The sequence below is a fragment of the Engystomops pustulosus genome, chromosome 9 (assembly GCF_040894005.1).
Source record: "Engystomops pustulosus chromosome 9, aEngPut4.maternal, whole genome shotgun sequence".
Lineage (NCBI taxonomy): Eukaryota > Metazoa > Chordata > Amphibia > Anura > Leptodactylidae > Engystomops > Engystomops pustulosus.
In genome coordinates, this window is record NC_092419.1 from 109594767 (window position 1) to 109618606 (window position 23840).

Sequence of the window (23840 nt, forward strand, 5' to 3'; positions counted from 1 at the left end):
CAGTATAGTTATAGAACATACATAGCTATGTATACTGGTGACCAGCAGGGGGCAGTGTAGTAATAGAACATACATCGCTATGTATACTGGTGACCAGCATGGGGCAGTATAGTAATAGAACATACATCGCTATGTATACTGGTGACCAGCAGGATGCAGTATAGTAATAGATCATACATAGCTATGTATACTGGTGACCAGCAGGGGGCAGTATAGTAATAGATCATACATAGCTATGTATACTGGTGACCAGCAGGCGGCAGTATAGTAATAGTCCATACATAGCTATGTATACTGGTGACCAGCAGAGGGCAGTATAGTAATAGATCATACATAGCTATGTATACAGGTGACCAGCAGGGGGCAGTATAGTAATAGACCATGCATAGCTATGTATACTGGTGACCAGCAGAGGGCAGTATAGTAATAGATCATACATAGCTATGTATACAGGTGACCAGCAGAGGGCAGTATAGTAATAGATCATACATAGCTATGTATACAGGTGACCAGCAGAGGGCAGTATAGTAATAGATCATACATAGCTATGTATACAGGTGACCAGCAGGGGGCAGTATAGTAATAGAACATACATAGCTATGTATACTGGTGACCAGCAGAGGGCGGTATAGTAATAGACCATACACAGCTATGTATACTGGTGACCAGCAGGTGGCAGTATAGTAATAGAACATACATAGATATGTATACTGGTGACCAGCAGGGGGCAGTATAGTAATAGATCATACATAGCTATGTATACTGGTGACCAGCAGGGGGCAGTATGGTAATAGAACATACATAGCTATGTATACTGGAGACCAGCAGGGGGCAGTATAGTTATAGAACATACATAGCTATGTATACTGGTGACCAGCAGGGGGCAGTGTAGTAATAGAACATACATAGCTATGTATACAGGTGACCAGCAGGGGGCAGTATAGTAATAGATCATACATAGCTATGTATACTGGTGACCAGCAGAGGGCAGTATAGTAATAGATCATACATGGCTATGTATACAGGTGAAAAGCAGGGGGCAGTATAGTAATAGACCATACATAGCTATGTATACTAGTGACCAGCAGAGGGCAGTATAGTAATAGATCATGCATAGCTATGTATACTAGTGACCAGCAGGGGGCAGTATAGTAATAGAACATACATAGCTGTGTATACTGGTGACCAGCAGGGGGCAGTATAGTAATAGATCATACATAGATATGTATACTGGTGACCAGCAGGGGGCAGTATAGTAATAGATCATACATAGCTATGTATACTGGTGACCAGCAGGGGGTAGTATAGTAATAGATCATACATAGCTATGTATACTGGTGACCAGCAGGGGGCAGTATAGTTATAGAACATACATAGCTATGTATACAGGTGACCAGCAGAGGGCAGTATAGTAATAGATCATACATAGCTATGTATACAGGTGACCAGCAGAGGGCAGTATAGTAATAGATCATACATAGCTATGTATACTGGTGACCAGCAGGGGGCAGTATAGTAATAGATCATACATAGCTATGTATACTGGTGACCAGCAGGGGGCAGTATAGTAATAGACCATACATAGCTATGTATACTGGTGACCAGCAGAGGGCAGTATAGTAATAGAACATACATAGATATGTATACTGGTGACCAGCAGAGGTCAGTATAGTAATAGATCATACATAGCTATGTATACTGGTGACCAGCAGGGGGCAGTATAGTAATAGATCATACATAGCTATGTATACTGGTGACCAGCAGAGGGCAGTATAGTAATAGAACATACATAGCTATGTATACTGGTGACCAGCAGGGGGCAGTATAGTAATAGAACATACATAGCTATGTATACTGGTGACTAGCAGGGGGAAGTATAGTAAAAGACATACATAGCTATGTATACTGGTGACCAGCAGGGGGCAGGATAGTAATAGAACATACATAGATATGTATACTGGTGACCAGCAAGGGGCAGTATAGTAATAGAATATACATAGATATGTATACTGGTGACCAGCAGGGGGCAGTATAGTAATAGAACATACATAGCTATGCATACTGGTGACCAGCAGGGGGCAGTATAGTAATAGATCATACATAGCTATGTATACTGGTGACCAGCAGGGGGCAGTATAGTAATAGATCATACATAGCTATGTATACTGGTGCCCAGTGGGGGGATATATAGTAATAGAACATACATAGCTATGTATACTGGTGACCAGCAAGGGGCAGTATAGTAATAGAATATACATAGCTATGTATACTGGTGACCAGCAGGGGGCAGTATAGTAATAGATCATACATAGCTATGTATACTGGTGACCAGCAGGGGGCAGTATAGTAATAGACATACATAGCTATGTATACTGGTGACCAGCAGGGGGCAGTATAGTAATAGATCATACATAGCTATGTATACAGGTGACCAGCAGGGGGCAGTATAGTAATAGACCATACATAGCTATGTATACTGGTGACCAGCAGAGGGCAGTATAGTAATAGAACATACATAGATATGTATACTGGTGACCAGCAGGGGGCAGTATAGTAATAGACCATACACAGCTATGTATACTGGTGACCAGCAGGTGGCAGTATAGTAATAGAACATACATAGATATGTATACTGGTGACCAGCAGGGGGCAGTATAGTAATAGATCATACATAGCTATGTATACTGGTGACCAGCAGGGGGCAGTATAGTAATAGAACATACATAGCTATGTATACTGGTGACCAGCAGGGGGCAGTATAGTAATAGATCATACATAGCTATGTATACTGGTGACCAGCAGGGGGCAGTATAGTAATAGATCATTCATAGCTATGTATACTGGTGCCCAGTGGGGGGATATATAGTAATAGAACATACATAGCTATGTATACTGGTGACCAGCAGAGGGCAGTATAGTAACAGAGATAAATAGCTTTGTATACTGGTGACCAGCAGAGGGCAGTATAGTAATAGATCATACATAGCTATGTATACTGGTGACCAGCAAGGGGCAGTATAGTAATAGAATATACATAGCTATGTATACTGGTGACCAGCAGGGGGCAGTATAGTAATAGATCATACATAGCTATGTATACTGGTGACCAGCAGGGGGCAGTATAGTAATAGATCATACATAGCTATGTATACTGGTGACCAGCAGGGGGCAGTATAGTAATAGAACATACATAGCTATGTATACTGGTGACCAGCAGAGGGCAGTATAGTAATAGACCATACATAGCTATGTATACTGGTGACCAGCAGGCGGCAGTATAGTAATAGACCATACATAGCTATGTATACTGGTGACCAGCAGGGGGCAGTATATTAATAGACATACATAGCTATGTATACTGGTGACCAGCAGAGGGCAGTATAGTAATAGAACATACATAGCTATGTATACTGGTGACCAGCAGGGGGCATTGTAGTAATGGATCATATATTGTTATGTATGTTGGTGATGACCACTATACCTTCCCTCATTATCAGCTGTACATAATCTCTAACTTTATAATCTATAATAATCCACACAATAATAATCATTTTTCGTATGTTTTATTCATAATATTTGCACCGCCACAATTTCCGGTAGTTTTCACCATGCATAGTTTTAAATTCTAATCCCGGACCCTAAACAAGACCCCAAGACCCAAATACATGACAGCAGGGGCAGTCCCCTTCCATGTGCAGCGGCGCCAGATAATCCGGACCAGTCTCGGGCTCTTGGTAAATTCGGTGTTTTTAGTGTTTTTTGGGGCACCGTTGCAACCTTTTTCTCTGCACTTTGCGTCCTGATGCAGATTTGTGGCGCAGCTCAGTAATTAACGTGGCACAAACTGCGACTAAGCAGCAACAGAAAACAATGCGCCACTCAGTATATGTGCGATTGGTGCCTGCAGGGGGCGCCAGCATTAAGTAATCTTCCGCACCGGGCACATTGTACTGCAAAATCGATAGATCTGGACCACAGCGAGCGCAACAATTCTGTCTGTATAAATACATGAGGAAGATCCAAAGACGTTCTGTCCAGTGCAAAGTCAGACAGAAACCAGAATAGATCCAGACAATTACATAACACCTCCCTGTAGTGCCAAAGTCAGACAGAAGGTGGCGATGTTACTCCACTAATCGACATTGTAAATTAGGAGCAGCAACCCCAATAATAATAAGGGGGACAGGACAGGGACACACTGACACTTGGGGGGGACAGGACAGGGACACGCTGACACTTGGGGGACAGGGACACACTGACACTTGGGGGACAGGGACACGCTGACACTTGGGGGGACAGGACAGGGACACGCTGACACTTGGGGGACAGGACAGGGACACGCTGACACTTGGGGGGACAGGACAGGGACATGCTGACACTTGGGGGACAGGACAGAGACACGCTGCCACTTGGGGGGGACAGGACAGGGACACGCTGCCACTTGGGGGGACAGGACAGGGACACGCTGACACTTGGGGGGACAGGACAGGGACACGCTGACACTTGGGGGACAGGACAGGGACACGCTGACACTTGGGGGGACAGGACAGGGACACGCTGACACTTGGGGGACAGGACAGGGACACGCTGACACTTGGGGAGGGCAGGACAGGGACACGCTGACACTTGGGGGGACAGGACAGGGACACGCTGACACTTGGGGGGACAGGACAGGGACACGCTGACACTTGGGGGGACAGGACAGGGACACGCTGACACTTGGGGCACAGGACAGGGACACGCTGACACTTGGGGGGACACGCTGACACTTGGGGGACAGGACAGGGACACGCTGACACTTGGGGGGACAGGACAGGGACACGCTGACACTTGGGGGGACAGGACAGGGACACGCTGACACTTGGGGAGGGCAGGACAGGGACACGCTGACACTTGGGGGGACAGGACAGGGACACGCTGACACTTGGGGGGACAGGACAGGGACACGCTGACACTTGGGGGGACAGGACAGGGACACGCTGACACTTGGGGGGGACTGGACAGGGACACGCTGACACTTGGGGGACAGGACAGGGACACGCTGACACTTGGGGGACAGGACAGGGACACGCTGACACTTGGGGGACAGGACAGGGACACGCTGACACTTGGGGGACAGGACAGGGACACGCTGACACTTGGGGGGGACAGGACAGGGACACGCTGACACTTGGGGGACAGGACAGGGACACGCTGACACTTGGGGGGGACAGGACAGGGACACGCTGACACTTGGGGGGACAGGACAGGGACACGCTGACACTTGGGGGGACAGGACAGGGACACGCTGACACTTGGGGGGACAGGACAGGGACACGCTGACACTTGGGGGACAGGACAGGGACACGCTGACACGCTATATACAGGGCTCCTCTTTCCCTATATCGTGGGGCCACTCTCCTTACATGGGGCTGCTGTCTGTATACAGGGCTGTTCTCTCTCCTTACATGGGGCTGCTTCCTGTACACAGGGCTGCTCTCTCTCTCCTTACATGTGGATGCTATCTGTACACAGGGCTGCTCTCTCTCCTTACATGGGACTGCTGCTTGTACACAGGACTGCTCTCTCTCCCCTTACATGGGGCTGCTTTCTGTATACAGAGCTTTTCTCTCTCTCATTACATGGGGCTGTCTCCTGTACATGGGGCTGCTCCCTGTACACGGGGCTGCTCTCTCTCCTTACATGGTGCTGCTACCTGTATACAGGACTGCTCTCTCTCCTTACATGGGGCTGCTACCTGTATACAGGGCTGCTCTCTCTCCTTACACAGGGCTGCTACATGTATACAGGGCTTCTCTCTTTCTCCTTACATGGGGCTGCTGCTTGTACACAGGACTGCTCTCTCTCTCCTTACATGGGGCTGCTGTCTGTATACAGAGCTTCTCTCTCTCTCCTTACATGGGGCCGCTGCCTGTACATGGGGCTGCTCTCTCTCCTTACATGGGGCTGCTGTCTGTATACAGGGCTGCTCGCTCTCCTTACATGGGGCTGCTGTCTGTAAACAGGGCTGCTCTCCTTAAATGGGGCTGCTCCCTGTACACAGGGCTGCTCTCTCCCCTTACATGGGGATGCTGCCTATACACAGGGCTGCTCTCTCTCCTTACATGGGGCTGCTGCTTGTACACAGGACTGTTCTCTCTCTCCTTACATGGGGCTGCTGTCTGTATACAGAGCTTCTCTTTCTCTCCTTACATGCGGCTGTCTCCTGTACACAGGGTTGCTCTCTCCCCTTACATGGGGCTGCTGCTTGTACACAGGGCTGCTCTCTCTCCTTAAATGGGACTGCTACCTGTACACAGGGCTGCTCTATCTCCTTACATGGGGCTGTTGTCTGTATACAGGGTTGCCTTCTCTCCTTACATGGGGCTGCTGCTTGTACACTGGGCAGCTCTCACTCCTTACATGAGGCTGCTGTCTGTATACAGAGCTTCTCTCTCTCTCTCCTTACATGGGGCCGCTGCCTGTACACGGGGCTGCTTTCTCTCTTTACATGGGGCTGCTGTCCGTATACAGGGCTGCTCGCTCTCCTTACATGGGGCTGCTGTCTGTATACAGGGTTGCTCTCTCTCCTTACATAGGGCTGCTGCCTGTACACGGGGCTGCTCTCTCTCCTTACATGGGGCTGCTGCCTGTACACGGGGCTTCTCTCTCTCCTTACATGGGGCTGCTACCTGTATACAGGGCTGCTCTCTTTCCTTACATGGGGCTGCTACCTGTATACAGGGCTGCTCTCTCTCCTTACATGGGGCTGCTACATGTATACAGGGCTTCTCTCTTTCTCCTTATATGGGGCTGCTGCTTGTACACAGGACTGCTCTCTCTCTCCTTACATGGGGCTGCTGTCTGTATACAGAGCTTCTCTCTCTCTCCTTACATGGGGCCGCTGCCTGTACATGGGGCTGCTCTCTCTCCTTACATGGGGCTGCTGTCTGTATACAGGGCTGCTCGCTCTCCTTACATGGGGCTGCTGTCTGTAAACAGGGCTGCTCTCCTTAAATGGGGCTGCTCCCTGTACACAGGGCTGCTCTCTCCCCTTACATGGGGATGCTGCCTATACACAGGGCTGCTCTCTCTCCTTACATGGGGCTGCTCTCTCTCTACTTTACATGGGGAAGCTGTCTGTATACAGGGCTGCTCTCTCTCCTTACATGGGGCTGCTGCTTGTACACAGGACTGTTCTCTCTCTCCTTACATGGGGCTGCTGTCTGTATACAGAGCTTCTCTTTCTCTCCTTACATGTGGCTGTCTCCTGTACACAGGGTTGCTCTCTCCCCTTACATGGGGCTGCTGCTTGTACACAGGACTGTTCTCTCTCTCCTTACATGGGGCTGCTGTCTGTATACAGAGCTTCTCTTTCTCTCCTTACATGTGGCTGTCTCCTGTACACAGGGCTGCTCTCTCTCCTTACATGGGGCTGCTCTCTCTCCTTACATGGGGCTGCTCTCTCTCTACTTTACATGGGGAAGCTGTCTGTATACAGGGCTGCTCTCTCTCCTTACATGGGGCTGCTGCTTGTACACAGGACTGTTCTCTCTCTCCTTACATGGGGCTGCTGTCTGTATACAGAGCTTCTCTTTCTCTCCTTACATGTGGCTGTCTCCTGTACACAGGGTTGCTCTCTCCCCTTACATGGGGCTGTTGTCTGTATACAGGGTTGCCTTCTCTCCTTACATGGGGCTGCTGCTTGTACACTGGGCATCTCTCACTCCTTACATGGGGCTGCTGTCTGTATACAGAGCTTCTCTTTCTCTCTCTCCTTACATGGGGCCGCTGCCTGTACACGGGGCTGCTCTTTTCTCTTTACATGGGGCTGCTGTCCGTATACAGGGCTGCTCTTTCTCCTTAAATGGGGCTGCTGTCTGTATACAGGGCTGCTCGCTCTCCTTACATGGGGCTGCTGTCTGTATACAGGGCTGCTCTCTCTCCTTACATGGGGCTGCTGTCTGTATACAGGGCTGCTCTCTCTCCTTACATGGGGCTGCTACCTGTATACAGGGCTGCTTGCTCTCCTTACATGGGGCTGCTGTCTGTATACAGGGTTGCCTTCTCTCCTTACATGGGGCTGCTGCTTGTACACTGGGCAGCTCTCACTCCTTACATGGGGCTGCTGTCTGTATACAGAGCTTCTCTCTCTCCTTACATGGGGCCGCTGCCTGTACACGGGGCTGCTCTCTCTCTTTACATGGGGCTGCTGTCCGTATACAGGGCTGCTCTCTCTCCTTACATGGGGCTGCTGTCTGTATACAGGGCTGCTCGCTCTCCTTACATGGGGCTGCTGTCTATATACAGGGCTGCTCTCTCTCCTTACATGGGGCTGCTGTCTGTATACAGGGCTGCTCTCTCTCCTTACATGGGGCTGCTGTCTGTATACAGGGCTGCTCTCTCTCCTTACATGGGGCTGCTGTCTGTATACAGGGCTGCTCGCTCTCCTTACATGGGGCTGCTGTCTGTATACAGGGTTGCCTTCTCTCCTTACATGGGGCTGCTGCTTGTACACTGGGCAGCTCTCACTCCTTACATGGGGCTGCTGTCTGTATACAGAGCTTCTCTCTCTCTCTCCTTACATGGGGCCGCTGCCTGTACACGGGGCTGCTCTCTCTCTTTACATGGGGCTGCTGTCCGTATACAGGGCTGCTCTTTCTCCTTACATGGGGCTGCTGTCTATATACACGGCTGCTCTCTCTCCTTACATGGGGCTGCTGTCTGTATACAGGGCTGCTCTCTCTCCTTACATGGGGCTGCTGTCTGTATACAGGGCTGCTCTTTCTCCTTACATGGGGCTGCTGTCTGTATACAGGGCTGCTCGCTCTCCTTACATGGGGCTACTGTCTGTATACAGGGCTGCTCTCCCTCCTTACATGGGGCTGCTGCCGGAACATGGGGCTGCTCTCCCTCCTTAGATGGGGCCGCTCTCTCTCTTCTTACATGGGGCTGATGCCTATACACAGTGCTGCTCTCTCTCCTTACATGGGGCTGCTCTCTCTCCTTACATGGGGCTGCTGCCTGTATAGAGAGCTTCTCTCTCTCTCTCTCCATACATGGGGCTGCTGTCTCTCCTTACATGGGGCCGCTGCCTGTACACAGGGCTTCTCTCTCTCCCTCTGACATGGGGCTGCTGCCTGTACTTAGGGCTGCTCTCTCTTTCCTTACATGGGGCTGCTGTCTGTACACGGGGCTGCTCTCTCTCCTTACATGGGGGCCGCTGCCTGTACACAGGGCTGCTCTCTCTCCTTACATGGGGCTGCTGTCTGTACACAGGGCTGCTCTCTCTCCTTACATGGGCCGGTTGTCCCCCCCTGGCCGCCAGTTTGCAGTCCCAGGCTGGGCTGCTCTCTCTCCCCTTACATGGGGCTGCTATCTCCCCCCCCCCCCCTTACTTTTGGCTTCTGCCTGTACACGGGGCTGCTCTCTCTCCTTACATGGGGCTGCTGCTTGTACACAGGGCTGCTCTCTCCCTCCTTACATGGGGCTGCTGCCTGTACACGGGGCTCTCTCCCCTTACATGGGGCCGCCGGTGTGCAGTCCCGGGCTGGGCCGTTTTCTCTCTCTCCTTACATGGGGCTGCTGCCTGTATACAAGGCTTATCTCTTTCTCTCCTTACATGGGGCCGCTGTCTCTCCTTACATGGGGCTGCTCTCTCTCTCTCCTTACATGGGGCCGCTGTCTCTCCCCTTACATGGGCCCGCTGTGCAGTCCTGGGCTGGGCTGCTCTCTCTCCTTACATGGGGGCCGCTGCCTGTACACAGGGCTGCTCTCTCTCCTTACATGGGGCTGCTGCCTGTACACAGGGCTGCTCTCTCTCCTTACATGGGGCTGCTGTCTGTACACAGGGCTGCTCTCTCTCCTTACATGGGGCTGCTGTTTGTACACAGGGCTGCTCTCTCTCCTTACATGGGCCGGTTGTCCCCCCTGGCCGCCAGTTTGCAGTCCCAGGCTGGGCTGCTCTCTCTCCCCTTACATGGGGCTGCTATCTCCCCCCCTTACTTTTGGCTTCTGCCTGTACACGGGGCTGCTCTCTCTCCTTACATGGGGCTGCTGCTTGTACACAGGGCTGCTCTCTCCCTCCTTACATGGGGCTGCTGCCTGTACACGGGGCTCTCTCCCCTTACATGGGGCCGCCGGTGTGCAGTCCCGGGCTGGGCCGTTTTCTCTCTCCTTACATGGGGCTGCTGCCTGTATACAAGGCTTATCTCTTTCTATCCTTACATGGGGCCGCTGTCTCTCCTTACATGGGGCTGCTCTCTCTCTCTCCTTACATGGGGCCGCTGTCTCTCCCCTTACATGGGCCCGCTGTGCAGTCCTGGGCTGGGCTGCTCTCTCTCCTTACATGGGGGCCGCTGCCTGTACACAGGGCTGCTCTCTCTCCTTACATGGGGCTGCTGTCTGTACACAGGGCTGCTCTCTCTCCTTACATGGGACTGCTGTCTGTACACAGGGCTGCTCTCTCTCCTTACATGGGACTGCTGTCTGTACACAGGGCTGCTCTCTCTCCTTACATGGGCCGGTTGTCCCCCCCTGGCCGCCAGTTTGCAGTCCCAGGCTGGGCTGCTCTCTCTCCCCTTACATGGGGCTGCTATCTCCCCCCCTTACTTTTGGCTTCTGCCTGTACACGGGGCTGCTCTCTCCTTACATGGGGCTGCTGCTTGTACACAGGGCTGCTCTCTCCCTCCTTACATGGGGCTGCTGCCTGTACACGGGGCTCTCTCCCCTTACATGGGGCCGTCGGTGTGCAGTCCCGGGCTGGGCCGTTTTCTCTCTCTCCTTACATGGGGCTGCTGCCTGTATACAAGGCTTATCTCTTTCTCTCCTTACATGGGGCCGCTGTCTCTCCTTACATGGGGCTGCTCTCTCTCTCTCCTTACATGGGGCCGCTGTCTCTCCCCTTACATGGGCCCGCTGTGCAGTCCTGGGCTGGGCCGCTCTCCCTCCTTACATGGGGCCGCTCTCTCCCCTTACATTGGCCCGCTGTCCCCCGGTGTGCAGTCCCGGGCTGGGCTGCTCTCCCTCCTTACATGGGGCTGCTCTCTCCTCTTACATGGGCCCGCCGTCCCCCGTTGTGCAGTCCCAGGCTGGGCCGCTCTCTCCCCTTACATGGGGCCACTCTCTCTCCTTACATGGGGCTGCTGTTCCTCCGGTGTGCAGTCCCGGGCTGGGCCGCTCTCTCTCCTTACATGGGGCTGCTCTCTCCTCTTACATGGGCCCGCTGTCCCCCGGTGTGCAGTCCCGGGCTGGGGCACTCTCTCCCCTTACATGGGGCCGCTCTCTCTCCCCTTACATGGGCCCGCTGTCCCCCTGGTGGGCAGTTCCGGGCTGGGCCGCTCTCCCTCGGTGTGCAGTCCTGGGCCCCCTCTCTCCCCTTACATGGGGCCGCTCTCCCCTGGTGTGCAGTCCCGGGCTGGGCACCTCTCTCTCCCTACATGGGGCTGCTCTCCCCCGGTGTGCAGTCCTGGGCCCCCTCTCTCCCCTTACATGGGGCCGCTCTCCCCTGGTGTGCAGTCCCGGGCTGGGCCGCTCTCTCTCTCCTTACATGGGGCCGCTCTCCCCCGGTGTGCAGTCCTGGGCCCCCTCTCTCCCCTTACATGGGGCCGCTCTCCCCTGGTGTGCAGTCCCGGGCTGGGCCGCTCCCTCCCCTTACATGGGGCCGCTCTCCCCTGGTGTGCAGTCCCGGGCTGGGCCGCTCTCTCTCCTTACATGGGGCCGCTCTCCCCTGGTGTGCAGTCCCGGGCTGGGCCGCTCCCTCCCCTTACATGGGGCCGCTCTCCCCTGGTGTGCAGTCCCGGGCTGGGCCGCTCTCTCTCCTTACATGGGGCTGCTCTCCCCCGGTGTGCAGTCCCGGGCCCCCTCTCTCCCCTTACATGGGGCCGCTCTCCCGTGGTGTGCAGTCCCGGCAGGGCCGCTCTCTCCCCTTACATGGGGCCGCTCTCCCCTGGTGTGCAGTCCCGGGCTGGGCCGCTCTCTCTCCTTACATGGGGCCGCTCTCCCTCGGTGTGCAGTCCCGGGCTGGGCCCCTCTCTCTCCTTACATGGGGCCGCTCTCCCTCGGTGTGCAGTCCCGGGCTGGGGCGTTCTCTCTCCTTACATGGGGCCGCTCTCCCTCGGTGTGCAGTCCCGGGCTGGGCACCTCTCTCTCCTTACATGGGGCTGCTCTCCCCCGGTGTGCAGTCCTGGGCCCCCTCTCTCCCCTTACATGGGGCCGCTCTCCCCTGGTGTGCAGTCCCGGGCTGGGCCGCTCTCTCTCCTTACATGGGGCCGCTCCCTCCCCTTACATGGGGCCGCTCTCCCCTGGTGTGCAGTCCCGGGCTGGGCCGCTCTCTCTCCTTACATGGGGCTGCTCTCCCCCGGTGTGCAGTCCTGGGCCCCCTCTCTCCCCTTACATGGGGCCGCTCTCCCGTGGTGTGCAGTCCCGGGCTGGGCCGCTCTCTCCCCTTACATGGGGCCGCTCTCCCCTGGTGTGCAGTCCCGGGCTGGGCCGCTCTCTCTCCTTACATGGGGCCGCTCTCCCTCGGTGTGCAGTCCCGGGCTGGGCCGCTCTCTCTCCTTACATGGGGCCGCTCTCCCTCGGTGTGCAGTCCCGGGCTGGGCCGCTCTCTCTTCTTACGTGGGGCCGCTCTCCCTCGGTGTGCAGTCCCGGGCTGGGCCGCTCTCTCTCCTTACATGGGGCCGCTCTCCCTCGGTGTGCAGTCCCGGGCTGGGCCGCTCTCTCTCCTTACATGGGGCCGCTCTCCCCCGGTGTGCAGTCCCGGGCTGGGCACCTCTCTCTCCTTACATGGGGCTGCTCTCCCCCGGTGTGCAGTCCTGGGCCCCCTCTCTCCCCTTACATGGGGCCGCTCTCCCCTGGTGTGCAGTCCCGGGCTGGGCCGCTCTCTCTCCTTACATGGGGCCGCTCCCTCCCCTTACATGGGGCCGCTCTCCCCTGGTGTGCAGTCCCGGGCTGGGCCGCTCTCTCTCCTTACATGGGGCTGCTCTCCCCCGGTGTGCAGTCCTGGGCCCCCCTCTCTCCCCTTACATGGGGCCGCTCTCCCGTGGTGTGCAGTCCCGGGCTGGGCCGCTCTCTCCCCTTACATGGGGCCGCTCTCCCCTGGTGTGCAGTCCCGGGCTGGGCCGCTCTCTCTCCTTACATGGGGCCGCTCTCCCTCGGTGTGCAGTCCCGGCTGGGCCGCTCTCTCTCCTTACATTGGGCCGCTCTCCCCCGGTGTGCAGTCCCGGGCTGGGCCGCTCTCTCTCCTTACATGGGGCCGCTCTCCCCCGGTGTGCAGTCCCGGCTGGGCCGCTCTCTCTCCTTACATGGGGCCGCTCTCCCTCGGTGTGCAGTCCCGGGCTGGGCCGCTCTCTCTCCTTACATGGGGCCGCTCTCCCCCGGTGTGCAGTCCCGGGCTGGGGCGTTCTCTCTCCTTACATGGGGCCGCTCTCCCTCGGTGTGCAGTCCCGGGCTGGGCCGCTCTCTCCTTACATGGGGCCGCTGCCCCCCGGTGTGCAGTCTCGGGCTGGGTCCCTCTTTCTCCTTACATGGGGCCGCTGTCTCCCCGCTGTGCAGTCCAGGGCTGGGCCGCTCTCTCTCCTTACATGGGCCCGCTGTCTCTCCTTACATGGGGCCGCTGTCCCCCGGTGTGCAGTCCCGGGCTGGGCCCCTCTCTCCCCTCTTACATGGGGCCGCTGTCCCCCAGTGTGCAGTCCCGGGCTGGGCCCCTCTCTCCCCCCTTACATGGGGCCGCTGTCCCCCGGTGAGCAGTCCCGGGCTGGGCCGCTCCCTCTCCCCCCTTACATGGGCCCGCTCTCTCCCCTTACATGGGGCCGCTGTCCCCCGGTGTGCAGTCCCGGCTGGGCCCCTCTCTCCCCCCTTACATGGGGCCGCTGTCCCCCGTTGTGCAGTCCTGGGCTAAGCCCCTCTCTCCCCCCTTACATGGGGCCGCTGTCCCCCAGTGTGCAGTCCCGGTCTCGGCCGCTCTCTCTCCTTACATGGGCCCTCTCTCTCCTCTTACATGGGGCCGCTGTCTCTCCTTACATGGGGCCGCTGTCTCTGCCTACATGGGGCCGCTGTCCCCCAGTGTGCAGTCCCGGGCTGGGCCGCTCTCCCTCCTTACATGGGCTGCTCTCCCTCCTTACATGGGGCTGCTGTCCCCCGGTGTGCAGTCCCGGGCTGGGCTGCTCTCTCCCCTTACATGGGGCCGCTGTCCCCCGGTGAGCAGTCCCGGGCTGGGCCGCTCCCTCTCCCCCCTTACATGGGCCCGCTCTCTCCCCTTACATGGGGCCGCTCTCCCTCCTTACATGGGCCCGCTCTCTCCCCTTACATGGGGCCGCTGTCCCCCGGTGTGCAGTCCCAGGCTGGGCCGCTCTCCCTCCTTACATGGGCCCGCTCTCTCCTTACATGGGGCCGCTGTCCCCCGGTGTGCAGTCCCGGCTGGGCCCCTCTCTCCCCCCTTACATGGGGCCGCTGTCCCCCGTTGTGCAGTCCTGGGCTAAGCCCCTCTCTCCCCCTTACATGGGGCCGCTGTCCCCCAGTGTGCAGTCCCGGTCTCGGCCGCTCTCTCTCCTTACATGGGCCCTCTCTCTCCTCTTACATGGGGCCGCTGTCTCTCCTTACATGGGGCCGCTGTCTCTCCTTACATGGGGCCGCTGTCTCTGCTTACATGGGGCCGCTGTCCCCCGGTGTGCAGTCCCGGGCTGGGCCGCTCTCCCTCCTTACATGGGCCGCTCTCCCTCCTTACATGGGGCCGCTGTCCCCCGGTGAGCAGTCCCGGGCTGGGCCGCTCCCTCTCCCCCCTTACATGGGCCCGCTCTCTCCCCTTACATGGGGCCGCTGTCCCCCGGTGTGCAGTCCCGGGCTGGGCCGCTCTCCCTCCTTACATGGGCCCGCTCTCCCCCCTTACATGGGGCCGCTGTCCCCCGGTGTGCAGTCCCGGTGTCGGCCGCTGGGGGCGCGCTGCTCGGGCTGGGCGGGAGGCGGCGCCGGTCTCTCTCACTGCAGGACTCGGAGCGGCCGCGGTCACTTGTGTCGGGAGATGCCGGCGCGGCGCTTGCTTTAGGCCTGGAATCTGAAGGGACAATAACCGGGGCCTTCCCTCCCCGGAGCCCGGACTGACGGTACCGGAGAGCGCGGCCCGGGGAGCGGCTGTCACTGCGGACATGTCCGGGAGAATAGAGAAAGCAGGTAACGGGGAGGAGGCGGCACAGCCCGGGGAGGACACAGCGGCCGCTCCCCGCAGCCCCGGGGCACACATTCTACACAGCCCGGCCCCGGGAGCAGGGGGGGACACCGGGGGACCGGGGAGAGGAGACCGGGGCACACATTCTACACAGCCCGGCCCCGGGAGAGGAGGGGGGACCGGGGAGCCCAGGCCGGGAGAGGAGACCGGGGCACACATTCTACACAGCCCGGCCCCGGGAGAGGAGGGGGGACCGGGGAGCCCAGGCCGGGAGAGGAGACCGGGGCACACATTCTACACAGCCCGGCCCCGGGAGAGGAGGGGGGACCGGGGAGCCCAGGCCGGGAGAGGAGACCGGGGCACACATTCTACACGGCCCGGCCCCGGGAGAGTAGGGGGGACCGGGGAGCCCAGGCCGGGAGAGGAGACCGGGGCACACATTCTACACGGCCCGGCCCCGGGAGAGGAGGGGGGACCGGGGAGCCCAGGCCGGGAGAGGAGACCGGGGCACACATTCTACACAGCCCGGCCCCGGGAGCAGGGGGGACCGGGGAGAGGAGACCGGGAGCAGGGGGGACCGGGGAGAGGAGACCGGGAGCAGGGGGGACCGGGGAGAGGAGACCGGGAGCAGGGGGGACCGGGGAGACCAGGCCGGGAGCAGGGGGGACCGGGGAGACCAGGCCGGGAGCAGGGGGGACCGGGGAGACCAGGCCGGGAGCAGGGGGGACCGGGGAGACCAGGCCGGGGGGCCTGGAGGAGGGGGGACTGGGAGCCCAGGAGCAGGACAGCTCGGGGAGAGGAGGGGGGACCTGGGAGTGGAGACCGGGAGCCCAGGCCGGGAGAGGAGGGGGAGACTGGGGGGACCGGGGAGTGGAGGGGGGGACCGGCAGCCCAATAGCACGACAGCCCGGGCAGAGGAGGGGGAGTCCCTGCTTCCTGCACATTATTGATGATTATTATACAAATGTTATTTATCTCAGATCTTCCTATCTGGGCGATGCAGATAGCAGTACAAGTCTTCTCCCCTCTGGGTATTCATCGCATTTTATTGTTATCTCCTAATTATAACAGAATATTCTTCAAAATGCACCAAATTATTCTGCACAGGAGTTTCCAGACATTTTATAGGTTGTAAAGAACTGAAAATGGTGAGGGGGGGCGCCGTGTCCTGCTGCCCGGAGGGAGGGGGGGGCGCCGTGTCCTGCTGCCCGGAGGGAGGGGGGGGCGCCGTGTCCTGCTGCCCGGAGGGAGGGGGGGGCGCCGTGTCCTGCTGCCCGGAGGGAGGGGGGGGCGCCGTGTCCTGCTGCCCGGAGGGAGGGGGGGGGCGCCGTGTCCTGCTGCCCGGAGGGAGGGGGGGGGGCGCCGTGTCCTGCTGCCCGGAGGGAGGGGGGGGGCGCCGTGTCCTGCTGCCCGGAGGGAGGGGGGGGGGCGCCGTGTCCTGCTGCCCGGAGGGAGGGGGGGGGGCGCCGTGTCCTGCTGCCCGGAGGGAGGGGGGGGGGCGCCGTGTCCTGCTGCCCGGAGGGAGGGGGGGGGGCGCCGTGTCCTGCTGCCCGGAGGGAGGGGGGGGGGCGCCGTGTCCTGCTGCCCGGAGGGAGGGGGGGGGCGCCGTGTCCTGCTGCCCGGAGGGAGGGGGGGGGCGCCGTGTCCTGCTGCCCGGAGGGAGGGGGGGGGCGCCGTGTCCTGCTGCCCGGAGGGAGGGGGGGGCGCCGTGTCCTGCTGCCCGGAGGGAGGGGGGGGGTGCCGTGTCCTGTCTTCTTCTCTTTGTACCGTGGCAGCAGCTTCACCTATCTGTTTGCTGGTTGTTTTGGCCCATGTTTTGAAATTTGGTGGTTTTTGAGTTTTTTTTTTTTTTTTTTAATTCTGTAAGTAAGTGACTGCGTCTGTCCAGTAGGTTTGGGCGTCTTTCCCAGTGTATGTGATGGTTGCACTGGTGCTCATCTCTATGTGTGCTGGACCTCTATGTGTGTAGAGATGCGGTCCCCCCCGGGCCCAGTGATCAGCACCGTGTATGGCTCTGGGGTCTGTAGTCTGAGGATAGGGGGTTGTCTTCCCATCCTCAGGGCATGTTGGGAGTTGTAGTTGTGTGATGGCTGCTCTATAGGCTCCCTGCTGGTTATGACGCCTCCAGAGAAGAATGTTGGGGATCACCTCGGGGCCTGAGGGAGGGGGTGCAGCGCGTCTTCACAGGTGACATCACTTAGTTTTTGGATTATACAGTAAAACAAGCACAGACTGCGTCACTGAGGGGTGAATGGAGTACAAGGCTCCCAGCAGCGCAGAGTATTTCAGGAGAGGCGTTTGCTGATCTCGATGCCAGTTAGAGTGGAAGCAGCACAGAGTATTTCAGAGTATTGAATGATAGACACACGTGGTGGTGCTGGTGTGTCCATCCTCTGCTGGGAGTTGTAGTCTCTGCAGGTTGTAGTCCTGTGTTTTACAATGTCTGCTTGTATCGCTGTGGCCTGACATATGGCCGCCAGATGTTGGCACCTGACAGAGCGTCTCCATGATGAACGTCATCACATCTGATGCACACCCGGCTAGCGGAGGTTGTGGGGTAACTTACTGTCCCCCTCTATCTGTGTAATAGTTGTTTCTACTAACTTTTAGCTCTCTTGTCCTCTGTTGTCAGCCACTCTTGCATTGTTGGACAACTTTGTGTCTTTCATGTGTTGCGGCCAAGGGTGGCGGCCATGTTGTTTGGCACTCGGCTTTCCCTGGATGAATTATTGGTAGGAGACGGGAGGACGAGTCTGTGCTGCTCTTGTGGATTTCCGTCCAGGGAAGAGGAAATGCTGGGGCTGAGATTAGGAGGAGACGGAGGATAATGCATTTGGCAGCGGCCGCACTTCCTCCTCTTCCTGCGGTGTCTGCGGCGCCCCCTCCTGCCCTGCCTTCTTGTGAATGGCACATGGTTGGGTTGTTCTGCCTGGTGGATGCGCTGGTCCCGGCGTTCCTTGTGTGGTCATTGGACGAATCCGCGGACTCCGGGAAGAGGGGGGGGGGGGATAATTCCGATGGATTACGGCTTCCTGTTCTGCTACCGGCTCAGGAATGCCATAAATTAGCGGCATATTTCATGGATTGTTTGGTGACCACATTTTGATGAGGTGCAGATTGGGGTCCTAGAAATTCATAGACAAGTCTGTTGGGAGTGGTTGTTCTATCTGCCTCATGTCTGCACTTACATTCTGCTGCACTGATTTGTATCCATTTTAAGGGATTTTCCAGTTTTATGTCATATAATCACAAGCATCCAGGTCTCCCCCTGCTGGCAGGGAATTAGAATATCCCTTAAAGGGGTGTCCTGGGAAATAAATTTGTCATGGCTGCAGTCGAGTGGCCTGTGACGTCACACGTGTCAGCCCCGTGGCCAGGTTGCAGCTCAGTCCCATTGAGTAACCCCCGAGTTCACCCTTAGACGTTGATACTAACACAGCTGAGGGTTTGTCACAGTTGTACCCAGTCCAGAAAATCTTCTTAGACTTCTAAACTGACGCGTTTTCCCTGCACTGATACATTGTTGCAGGTGAGAGGCTTAAAGGGAATCTAAACTGGACCATGGGTTATGTGCCCCCTGCTGCTTATGGGCCGGTCCTGAACATGCACTGCAGCGGTACCAGCGAGGACCCAGTCCTGGTACAACACTGCAAAACAAGGCCTGGGGGCTTACTACTTTATGAATAGCATGCCCACATGCAGTGAGGACTGACACTGCCATGCAGAGTGTGTATGATGATGTATGGGATGTGATATTGGGGGGCAGTGTGGGTGATGGGGGACTCTGGTATATATTGTGTTCTCAGGAGTAGGAGCTGTTGGTAGAGCGGGGGTCTCGCTTGCTCTGGGGTCTCCCCCCTTCCCCGGCAGGATGTTAGCAGTAATCTGAGGTCAGGAGAGGAAGTAGGTCCTTCACCCTTATCTGTGGCCGCCTCTTGTTCCTTTGATGTTTGTGAGAAGTTTGGACATATGGCTGACATGGAGGAGTTGTCATGGGGGCATGTAGGTTTCCGTACTACATATCATTCAGTTTTTCCCTGTCCTGGATTGACTGATAACAGAGAGCAATAGAAGACATCATGTTTTTGGGCAAGGAATCTCTCCTGTTCTCACTTACAGAAGGAAACCTGAAGATTTGAGGTCACCATTGCAGTGCCTGGACTCGGCTGATCACAGAGAACAATAGCTATCATTGCTGTCCTGACCCCCGCGGCTGCTGGGGATTGAGGCCACCGAGGCGCAGACACATAAAGCTGCATCATTGTACAATGTCCGGTCCTGATGGTTTGATACATTGTATCAGTGAAGGCTCCATTATTACTATTTCTATGTTCAGGATGTTGGGTGGAGTGGTCACTGTAATGTCATGTATATTGGAAGGGATCCATGTTAATAGGTTAATGGCGGCAGTGTTATCAGTCTCCCTGTGATGGGGGGGGGGGGGGCTGCGCGGTTTCCGCTCTGAGGTTATAATGTGCACGTCCGCCATGCGTCCTGACAGCATCTGGATAATGTCCATCACATCCCGATCCCCGTAACAAGGGGGAAATCTGCCCCAAAATGATTTCTACTGCGCATGAATTGTAGATATTGCCACGCACAGAGGGGTGTTTGCTACAGTGTGCACTGGACGTGACTCCTCATCTCCTGTGATTATCCCTATTGAAGTTGAGGACGTTTGGGGATGTGCACCTCGCTTTTCCTATATTGAGGTCCAGCATGGAGGGTTCCTAAATATCTGGTCCATCACTCCTGTCACTAGTCACACCGCAATCTGCACAACACTTTTAGTTTTTTCGGCTTTTATCCTGGGAATGATCGGGACATGACGACAGATTTGTGGAGGGACTCCCCCGCCGGTCCTGCTACCTACCTCACATAACACCTGCGGCTGCTTCCCATGGGATATCACCTGTTCAGAGACCCCCGGGAATAGCTTAGAGAGGGACCTCGGGGACCACCAGGATCTTCCGTTAATGAGTCTCATGACGGCAGATGATTACTTCAGTTCTGATGCTACTACTACCACCATCGTGTACTGGCGGAGCAGTAGGATCATGGAAGTGATGGAGGCTCTGCAGTTTTGGGGTGGTGGGTGCCCGGACTGTGACCTCCACCATGTTTGCTCTTTGTGCCGGAGGCAGGAAACATTGGTGTTTACATAGGAGGCGTCCATTCACGGCCCCCAGCCCCCTCCTCCGTGTCTGCCGCCCTCCCCCATCTCCATCCAAGGCCACATCCAGCGGTGGTGGAGTTAATGGCATCACTTCATCAGCTTAATTAGTGCAGCTTAATGACCAGACATCAGCAGAGCCATAGGGGAAGGGGGGGGGGGGGGGCCCTGCTTCTGCTCCGCTGACTCCTAACAAGACTCTTGTTCCATTACACCCCTGGCTGATAATCAGGAGGATGAGCCAAGCACGAAGTTCAGCAGCAGCTCAGGCCCCCCCAGGACTAATCTAATCTTTTACTGGGATCAACCCTGTAATAAAGAGGGGTCCTACCCAAAAAGGGAAGAAAAAGCAACTAAACACCTGCCCCCCAGACCTCCCCCTAGATGAATCCTAGGAGTGTGGGGTCACACAGGACCTGTTTATATAATGCTACTGTTTTGGGATGTGGCTGTCAGCAGGAGTAACCATACAGACTGCAGCCAGTGTTCTGTATTGTCCCTGGAGAGATGTGTAATCAGACCTCACACTGCTGTGCTCTGTGCTCTCTGCAGCCAGTGTTATGTATTGTCCCTGGAGAGATGTGTAATCAGACCTCACACTGCTGTGCTCTGTGCTCTCTGCAGCCAGTGTTCTGTATTGTCCCTGGAGAGATGTGTAATCAGACCTCACACTGCTGTGCTCTGTGCTCTCTGCAGCCAGTGTTATGTATTGTCCCTGGAGAGATGTGTAATCATACCTCACACTGCTGTGCTCTGTGCTCTCTGCAGCCAGTATTATGTATTGTCCCTGGAGAGATGTGTAATCAGACCTCACACTGCTGTGCTCTGTGCTCTCTGCAGCCAGTGTTATGTACTGTCCCTGGAGAGATGTGTAATCAGACCTCACACTGCTGTGCTCTGTGCTCTCTGCAGCCAGTGTTCTGTATTGTCCCTGGAGAGATGTGTAATCAGACCTCACACTGCTGTGCTCTGTGCTCTCTGCAGCCAGTGTTATGTACTGTCCCTGGAGAGATGTGTAATCAGATCTCGTACTGCTGTGCTCTGTGCTCTCTGCAGCCAGTGTTATGTATTGTACCTGGAGAGATGTGTAATCAGACCTCACACTGCTGTGCTCTGTGCTCTCTGCAGCCAGTGTTATGTACTGTCCCTGGAGAGATGTGTAATCAGACCTCACACTGCTGTGCTCTGTGCTCTCTGCAGCCAGTGTTATGTACTGTCCCTGGAGAGATGTGTAATCAGACCTCACACTGCTGTGCTCTGTGCTCTCTGCAGCCAGTGTTATGTATTGTCCCTGGAGAGATGTGTAATCAGACCTCACACTGCTGTGCTCTGTGCTCTCTGCAGCCAGTGTTATGTATTGTCCCTGGAGAGATGTGTAATCAGACCTCACACTGCTGTGCTCTGTGCTCTCTGCAGCCAGTGTTATGTACTGTCCCTGGAGAGATGTGTAATCAGACCTCACACTGCTGTGCTCTGTGCTCTCTGCAGCCAGTGTTATGTACTGTCCCTGGAGAGATGTGTAATCATACCTCACACTGCTGTGCTCTGTGCTCTCTGCAGCCAGTGTTATGTATTGTCCCTGGAGAGATGTGTAATCAGACCTCACACTGCTGTGCTCTGTGCTCTCTGCAGCCAGTGTTATGTATTGTCCCTGGAGAGATGTGTAATCAGACCTCACACTGCTGTGCTCTGTGCTCTCTGCAGCCAGTGTTATGTATTCTCCCTGGAGAGATGTGTAATCAGACCTTTGTAGATGTTGTTAGTAGCCGCAGGACTGTGATATATGGATTTATATATTCCAGGGTTGTAGTTTCTTTAAGTGCACTGGAGGCGTGTCCTCACACTGCTTTGCTTTCCTTTTATAGCTATTTTTTAATCAAAAGTCTGCTACAGCTTTTACCTAGAGCAGGGAGGAGGGGTTCATTATTACAGTCTCAAGAACTTCCCTCGCTCTGTCTGGCTGCATGGGGATGATGGGGGTAGCTCTGTCTGGCTGCATGGGGATGATGGGGGTAGCTCTGTCTGGCTGCATGGGGATGATGGGGGTTGTTGTGGGTGAGATCCTCCCCATCATCCGTCCCTCCTGGCTGTGGATTTCCGGCAGGTGAAGTTCAGGTCGTCTCTTTCACTTTCATTGTTCCTCCTCCTCCCATGTGGGCGACATATTAGTAAGATCTCCCCTGCGCACTGTCATGATCCCGGTTACATCTTGTTTTTATTTTCTGTTGTTAACCCTTATTATGCCAGAGCCCTCCCCCGTGTAGTAGAACCTTCATATATAGCTCCAGGCCTTATCTTTATAGACATGGAAGTAATGTGAACAAGCAGAGCTGCAGTGTAAAGTATGGAGGGGCCGTGTCTCTGATTAGACGTGTTCTTGGTAAAAATTCATTAAAAACACAGAATCTACAACCAGAGCTGGGAGCACGGCGCTGCAGCAATGTGGATTTGGATTGATTGGTCGTGCCTGCTCAACATGAAATGAATGCAGACCTAAGCAATCAATCAAGAAAAACCTGCAAGACCTCAATGTGCACAGCAGAAAGTTCTGGTCCTGGAAAGGTCCATGTTGTGTTAGCACAATGTGCGCGCTAGGGTCTACAATGAGACGTCATCAGGCTGAAAATATCTGGTGCAGAAATACAGCTACATTGAAGTGAATGGGCCTAGCTGCAGTACCGCACACAACCTATGGGTGGATGGGGCGCTGATTTTCTAATCCCACTACTTTATCTGTCTAGAATAGAGACAACTGTAGTTTCATCCACTGACAGCAAGCAGAGGTCTTTTTAATAGAAAGTTTGTGCCCTTTACACAATGAGCTGGTGGCGGCCCCTGTACATGTTGATGGGTGCTGTGCCCCTGCCCTGGCGCCCCCTGTGATCCGGCTGTGATATGGCAGCTGCTCCTGTGGTTGCTGAGAAGTGATATGTAGCGGAGGATTGTGGCCGCAGCCGTTGCGCTCGCTCTCTCTCTGCAGACTATTTCTAGCTGTGGTTTCTGCAAGAAGCTGCTTGGCATTACTCGGGCTCGGTGCGGCCTCTCCTGCAGCAGCTGCTGCTCCGCCGCGTTGCGTTACTGCTCGGGACGGCTGCATATAGGAGACTGGTTTGAGGTCTTGAAATATCTTCTTATGACATGAAGCTACAAAGGCCCCCCCCCCGCCCACCCCATCCCCTGCGTTTCATCTGAAGACCCTAGTGCACGTCTGTTCTGGAGGGTTGGAGGTCCTGCTCAGGCTGTAATCGCTGCTTGTTCAGTGTCTGCGCGCAGCCTCGGTGATGGTCACAGACCACACGTATCTGTCCTGCTGAAATCTCCCAGCATTCCATGTTTCAGTGTCTTCATTAAGTTTCCTTTGGTGATTTGCACGGGTTATCTGCAAGAACTAGAGGTTTCAATTTCCAGTCCAGAAAGAAGGATTGTAAGTCCGCCATGGCGGCCCCCCTCCCCAATACATACTGCAGGAACACGGAGCAGCTCTAAGTGTACACAGGCGGCTGCGAGGCAGGACCGTAGATTGTG

At 56.0% G+C, this 23840-nt stretch overlaps 1 protein-coding gene across 7 annotated transcripts in view; it reads left to right on the forward strand.

Moving 5' to 3' along the window:
• Window positions 1–14896: 14896 nt before the first annotated feature.
• Window positions 14897–23840, forward strand: part of RAPGEF1 (Rap guanine nucleotide exchange factor 1) — a 36804-nt gene continuing 27860 nt past the window's right edge. For 4 of the 7 annotated variants that reach the window (XM_072125583.1, XM_072125585.1, XM_072125586.1 and 1 more), the window contains exon 1: window positions 14898–15147. In XM_072125583.1, the coding sequence (XP_071981684.1) occupies window positions 15123–15147 (25 nt within the window). In that variant the 5' untranslated portion in view covers window positions 14898–15122. Of the gene's footprint in view, window positions 15148–23840 lie in introns of all 7 variants that reach the window. The other 3 variants (XM_072125581.1, XM_072125582.1, XM_072125588.1) reach the window with 2 other exon arrangements.